At 35.2% G+C, this 7,567-nt stretch overlaps 1 protein-coding gene across 1 annotated transcript; it reads left to right on the top strand.

The window, feature by feature from the left end:
- Positions 1 to 418: 418 nt before the first annotated feature.
- LOC116194583 (germin-like protein subfamily 1 member 13) lies at positions 419 to 1,645 on the top strand. Its single transcript, XM_031523432.1, has 2 exons — positions 419 to 579; positions 793 to 1,645. The coding sequence occupies exons 1-2, from the start codon at positions 465 to 467 to the stop codon at positions 1,344 to 1,346; spliced, it is 669 nt and encodes a 222-aa protein (XP_031379292.1). The 5' UTR covers positions 419 to 464; the 3' UTR covers positions 1,347 to 1,645.
- The last annotated feature ends 5,922 nt before the right edge of the window (positions 1,646 to 7,567 follow it).

Genomic DNA, 7,567 nt, shown 5'->3' with positions numbered 1-7,567 from the left:
ATTAATACATGCAATTACATGAGTTGTATGATGCTATATATGTAATATATATTATAAAATACAGAGGAGCCGATCTTCTCTGTGTTGACCCTCTTTTGTTTATCTTCAACTCCCTACAATTTCTTAGTGTTTTTTTTTTTCTTTTCGGTGGACTACAATTTCTTAATTAGTAGTTAAAATGCAAATTCTAAGGCGTACTCCCGTTTTTCCTTTCTGGAAGAACGGAAAAAGGTTGGGTTTTAATTGGTCTTATATAGTTGTTGTAGAATGTTTCGTACTCACGATTAAGAAGATAATTAGAAATGGGACGATCAATTATTTATATATGTGCATTAGAAGACTAGGTAAACAATTGTGCTAAATTAATCTGGATTTGGTCAATCCCTCTTATCTATAAATAAGCTTGCTATGTCGTCTCAATCCTTCACACCCAAATATAACTAAGCCCAACTTAACCACACATAATGAAGCTCTTTGTGATCCTCTTCGTGTGTGCTTTGGCAATCTCAAGTAGCTTTGCCTATGATCCCAGTCCCCTCCAGGATATTTGCGTAGCTATTGCTGAGCCCAAAAATGCTGGTAATTACATATAAACCCATCTATGTTCTCACTTATATCTTTTTCCGTATATCTATGTCTAATTAATGCATCCATATTAACATATTAAGCTTCCACTCATAATTGAAAGAGCATTACAAATTCATTTGGGGCTTATTAAAGCTTGAGCATGCGTTTTCTGTACATATAATATAATTAGTTATGTTGTTCTAACAATTTTTTTTTTCCTTGTAGTGTTTGTGAACGGGAAATTCTGCAAGAACCCAAATCTTACGGTTGCTGATGATTTCCTCTACCAAGGGCTCAACATGCCCGGGGATACCAATAACAAGCTTGGGTCAAAAGTGACCCCTGTCACCGTTGATCAGATCTCAGGGCTCAACACTCTAGGGATCTCTGCAGCACGTATCGATTTCGCCCCTTACGGCTTGAACCCACCGCACACCCACCCTCGTGGAACTGAGTTCCTCATAGTCGTCGAGGGCGAGCTCTATGTTGGGTTCGTCTTGTCTAACCAACTAGGAAACAGGCTCATCACCAAAGTCTTGAAGCCTGGAGACGTGTTTGTGTTCCCAATTGGGATGATTCACTTCCAGCTCAACGTGGGAAAGATCAATGCCGTTGCATTTGCAGGCTTGAGCAGCCAAAACCCTGGAGTCATAACAATTGCCAATGCCGTGTTCGGAGCTAAGCCACCGATTAACCCGGATGTCTTGACCAAGGCATTCCAGGTGGATAAGAAAGTTATAGATTATCTCCAATCCCAGTTCTGGTACGACAACAACTGAAACCAAAGGATGGAGTGAAAGAGCATAACTACGATATACCCATCAAATAAAACCAATCGAGCGTGGGAGTTTGTTTCCTTCACTCATGGTTAATATATATTTTATTTATCTTCGTGCGTGGTGGAAAGATTTGGTATGTCTTCCAAAATAAAGATGATGCGTTCAATGTCTAGTGTTAATTGTGTTTGTTGTTATTATGAAATTGGAGATTCTACCGCGGTTGGTACCCAAAAATAATCATCAGGGTTGTTTTATTCTTGACCGTCGGATTCAATGACATACAATCACGACTGTACAAATGTCCTATACTTTTTTATTTTAAGATTCACCCATTATATTTTGACTATCTATACTTTCAGCCACGTATCTTCTAGTCAACGTTCGGTCTTGCCCGTGAACGAGCCGGATCCGGTTCAATATTAAACCAAACCGAATTGCACCTGTTCAACCAAATTAAAAATTTATTTAATTACTTTAAAAAAAAGAAACAAAACAAGCGTACAATAGTCGAACAAAAAACAATTCAGACGAAAAAAAACCAAAAGTCGCCATCTTCTACTCCTCATCTCCAACCGACCAGTCAATCCCTCCTCTCCAATCGAACAATAAACTTCAATCGAATGACAATCATCACCACCCGCCCTTCCCAGCTCTGCCTCCAGCTTCGAGCAAGACTCCTCCCCTTCCTCCCCCTTCCCGGTTGCGGAAATTCGGAGTGCACCGTCACAGGAAGTGTGATGAAAAACACATGTCGTAACTTCATGATTAACAAGCAATAGTTACTAACCACTTCCACAAACAATCCAGTCTCGATTAAAATCAAGATAAGAATCACATTCTAAAGTCAAATATCAGAACTACACACGTTCACTGAGATTCGTCACCTTAACAGACCGATTCAACATATACTTCCAACCGTTCGTAATGCCAAACCGCACTAGGCAAAAACATCATTAAGGAAAAATATATATATATATATATATACACATATATAATTCGACAACTTCACAAACTAGATGGAAATGACATTCTCGGTGTGAATCCACATGGACGAGCTACTTGAAAGGCACACTGATGTTCGTCTGCTCAACAGGCCAATCCACGATCGAGACCAATCGAATATCAAAAGCTCAATAACCAAGACCTGCAATCAGAAGAACAATCCTAGCTGAATCGAACGTCCAGAAGCGATCGAGCAGAATCTAGGTCAAAAGCATTACTTCACAGAGCGCGGGAAAGTCCAAGAGATGCTAGAAAACTCACAATGAACCGCTAGTAGAACTTCTGCTTGAAATGGTCGACAAAGTCGGAACGAGACGCCATGTGAGGCGGTGATGATTGTTGTTCGATTGAAGTTTAATATCGAACCTGATCCAGCTTGTTCACGGGTGACACCGAACCTGAGAAGATAGGTGGCTGAAAGTATAGATAGTTAAAATATGAGGGGTGAATCTTAAAGTCCAAAGTATATAACACTTGTACAGTCATGATCGTATGTCATGGATTCCAACGGTCAAGAATAAAACAACCGTGGTAGTTGTTTTTGGATGCCAACCGTTGTAGAAGCACCCATTATGAATTAATTTCTTTTTCATCACTAGTGCTCGAATTACTCTTTCTCACACACAATATTCACAAATAATTTCGATTAGCGGTAATTCATCTAAGACTCAGCTCTAATTTAATTCTTCAACTTTACTACTCTTTCGAGGATTCCTCGTAGATTTTTATTTGTTTTTGGGGTTTTTACTCCAAATGGTCCATGGTATACACGTTTTGTCAAATCTATTTTATGTTTTTTTTGTCAGATATATCACATGGTTTATATTTTGTTCGAAATCTATTCCGTCGTTTTTGTCGTCCGTTAATAAAACGTTAGTAGACTCCAAATCTATCCCATGGTTTCAATTTTGTCCCAAATCTATCATATGATTTTAATTATTTTTCAAAACTATCCAATGATTTTAATTTTTCCTCAAATCTATCACGGGTGAAAGGGTTACTGTAACAAAACCGTTAGACGTTGACGGAGATAAAATAGCGGGATAGATTTGAAGCAAAATGTAAACCATAGGATATAGCTGACAAAAAAAACATGTGATAAATTTGACAAAACGCATAAATCATGGGTTATTTAGGGTAAAAACCCCTTTCTTTTTTAGTGATTTAATGTTATTCAAACAACAATATGGCGATAGTCCTAATGAAGGAACTCACTTGCAATCATAGCATGTTTGACATTGCAAAATGATAAGGTTTTTATAGCTTTCCCGACAATATTCAACGTCTGAGCTTATCGATATATTGCAAGCAAATTTTTGGACCTAAGCTAATTGCAGAAAAGCAAAAAATACTCTTATCTTGAACAAAAATCATTCTTAACCAGTAAACTAATTAATGTTACCCGTAATTTTACTGAAAATTAATCAAATGCTTTTTAACAGAAAAAGAAAAAAAATTGTTTTGCTTAAAAAAACTTGTATTTGACTATATTGATTCTGCGGGGTTTATGATCCATGTCTAGCTAAAAATCTTCTGATAACTCTAAAAAACAATGCGTAAAAAGAGAAAGTTAATGGAACACCCTTACTCTCTCTCTATATATTAACAGGGACCATCCCATAATTATTGAATCGAGGGGAGGCAGGCTCTTAAGGGAGATGAATAAGATTTATTTATTTTTTTGAATTAGGGAGATAAACATAAAGAATTTTATTTAAAATTGAATAATTATATATAAATTTCTTTTAAGCGTCGATATTTAAGGGAGGCGGCCCCTTGATCCGTTCCTTTCTGTAAGGTAACTCTTGAATTTATTGATGGAGCTTGTTCGGAAGAATTCCCAAGAAGAAGTCATCTCGTTGAAATAAGATTAAACAAAATTAGTACAACAAAGAAAAATTTATAGAGAAATGGATTTTAGTATATTGTTATTTCTCGATTCCGAACAGACAGGAGTTTAATTTTCATCAATGACACTCTCCTACACCTCAATGAATTTACTTTCTTTTTCTTGTTCCCTTCTTAAACTTAGGAACCTCCTCGATCGTAATAAAATAATAAATAAATAAAAAGAAAATTTTAGGACTCTTTAACGGTAATATCTACATAAATAAATCTAACCAATAGTCCGTTGTAGAGTCAACGTCAAAGACACGTGCTTTTCTTTTGCCCGTTGTTATTTATCTATATTTATTTTTTGTTGTTAAGGGAATGGCTTAATTAATTTGGGAAAATTAATGTCATGTATCGCAATTTTTATATGTTATCTTAGTTTTATTTCAACGTCGATTTTTTTATGAGGTATCCTAACGTTAATCATTTGGCGTCAAATATATCCCGCTGTAAACGTTCCGTCCATTTTTTAAGAAAATGCTGACGTAGCGCGCTAATTGCTTAATGGTGCTGATCTGAAGAGTGTGTGGGTCTCAATACAAGGAAAAAAATAATACAATGTATCCTAACCTTTTAATATTTTCTCAATTTTATCCCAACCTTTTAATTTTTCTCAATTTTACCCCAATCTTTTCATAATTTCTCAAATTTATCCCAACCTGTTTGGGATAATATTGATAAAACAATAAAAGATTGTGATAAAACTGAGAAACTATCAAAATGTTGGGATAAAATTGAAAAAGCATCAAAAGGTTAGGATAAAATTCAGAAACAATAAAAAAAGTTAGGATGCATAGTGTAACTTTTTCCTTATATTGGGACCCACACACTCTCCATGTCAACATTTCCGTAAAAAATGGACAGAACATTTACGAAGGGATAATTTAAAACCAAACTATTAACGTTATGATACCTAGAAAAAATCGACGTTGAGAATAAAACTAAGACAATATGTAACCATTGTGATATATGGTGGAATTTTCCCAATTAATTTGGATGTTGCCAGTTGTGATGTATATGCTATGATCTTTCCAACCTTCCTGAATAACGACTAAGCTCTTTACTTAAAAAAGATGGTTATAATGAAACAATTAAGATGGCGTTTGGTAATGGAGTGGAGTTTAAGGTCATTCCACTCCAAACATGTAATAATGATTGAAAAAATGTATGTATGAGAATTTATTATTAAATTAAGGAAGAAGATAAAAAAAGTAACGATTGTATTGTTGAATTGTGGATAAAGTAATGAATAGTTGAGAAAATTTAGTATTAAAAAATTAATTGTAATGGTAATTAAGAAAAAAGTATGTGAGAGAATTTATTATTCTATTGAAGAAAAAGATAAAAAAAAAAAAAGTATTGATTGTGTTGTTGAATTGATGAATAAGTAAAGTGGAGTTATGTATAGTGAATTATACTCCATAAACAAACAATATAATGTGTAGTAATTAATCGAAACAATTAATTAGTAACATGTGTGTGTAATATATTATCAATAAGAGAATTACAATGGTGGTCATAAAAGTTTGTCATTTTTTGAACTTGAGGATTATAAGTTTAAGTTTGCAAAAGGCAATCCTAAATCATTTTAAAAAGTCACAAATTTCATTCATTCTGTAACCGACCGTTAAAGACTAGCTGATCAGGACTTAAGTCCATCAGAGTTGTTCGAGTTGGCCGTTTATTACCTACGTGGTAATTTTTTTAAAAGATAAAAAATAAAAAATAAAAAAACAACCCAGCCACTTCTAGGGCTGGGGTCCCGCCTGCAACCCCTACCCCCAGGGCTGAGGTCGCCGGCCACCGGAGATCACACACCCTCCTTTGATCGCCTCTTGGAGTTTTGAAGCTCCTATGATTTGCAGCAGTCGTCCGCTCTTTCCTTGCCTCCCTCTCCCTATCGTCTCGGGAAAGTCCGATGCCCATGAACCTCCAGAGCCTCCATCGATCTGCCCCTCTGGACTCTCTGTTTTGCAGATTGTTGCATCTCGTCTCCGTTCTTAATCGAGTCTGCAGTATTTTGATGAGATTAACATTTCTTGAAATAGAATTGAGAAATCTTGCCTGAAACAACTGAATTACACTTTTGGGCAGAAAATATCCGATTTTTATTGAGGCGGATTCATTGGTTGAAACAATGGCCCTGCTCATCGCCGCCATCCTCTACAAAACTGAACGCTTGAGAAACATAGGAAAATCGAGTTAATAAGTGAAAGTGATAGACCATATGCTAATTATCGTAATCAACTGCCAAGCAAAACAATCCTTCAACAAGTGCATATACGGCGAGAAATCTGAAGCCAAAAACCCTAATTTTGGTGATTCGGAGTACATATTATATCAACCGACAAGAACCCTAATTCGGAGGAGAAGAGATAGGATAGGGAATCCATCAACTTCAATTGAACTCCATTTCAATTTCAAGCTCAATTTTGCGATATCCGCATTCAGGTTTTGAGGTTTTCTTTCTTTTTCTTTTTTTTAATTTTAATATATTTTTTTGTTTTCTTATTTAATTTTATGTATTTTTTAAAAAATTCTTTCCAATAAAAAATCTCCACGTGGAAAATTAGCGGCTAGCTAGGACTAATTTAACAGTGTTAAGTCCATATCAGCGCTTCGTGACAGCCGGTTACGGGAAGGACTAAAACCGTCACATTTTTAAACGATTTAGGATTGATTTTTGCAAACTTCAACTCATAGGACTCGAGTTGTAAAAATTACAAAATTTAAGGACCATCGTTGTAATTCTCCCTATTATGTCAGAATTAAAGGGACGGAAAAAGAAATTACATATACTAAGATTTCAACATCTGACATAGTCACAATTTGGAATTACATATGGGAATACGTTACTATATGTATATCTAATTTTATAGTTGGGATAGAGTAAAATACGAAAAGGAATAATAGGTCAATTCCATTTGGATAAGATACACTTCTACAGGGATTTATTTCAGACATACTATATATATCGGGAGAGTCCTTATCAAATCTAACAACTAAGTCATAATACGGTATTTAGCATATAATACTACATATTATGGGGATTTATTACAGACATACTCGGTCTTCATTCTTTCTTTTTTTGGGGGTGGATGATCCTTTCAAGTCCATGTAACTACTGAGTTCCAACCGAAAAGTAACTACGAAGTCATAATACGGTATTTAGCCGGATCTACTGAAAAAGGTTACTAAGTCGTCTGTTCTAGCTGGCTAGCTGAAGTAGGATGCTGAAAAAGGTTAAAACGAAGTCTTTTGATGTTCAAAAACTTTTCTTTTGTTTTTTTGACCCAACAGAAAATGATTAGTAAATAAATAAATTT

This window comes from Punica granatum, chromosome 2 (assembly GCF_007655135.1).
Source record: "Punica granatum isolate Tunisia-2019 chromosome 2, ASM765513v2, whole genome shotgun sequence".
NCBI classification, from domain to species: Eukaryota; Viridiplantae; Streptophyta; class Magnoliopsida; order Myrtales; family Lythraceae; genus Punica; species Punica granatum.
This window is presented reverse-complemented; position numbering and strand designations above follow the sequence as displayed.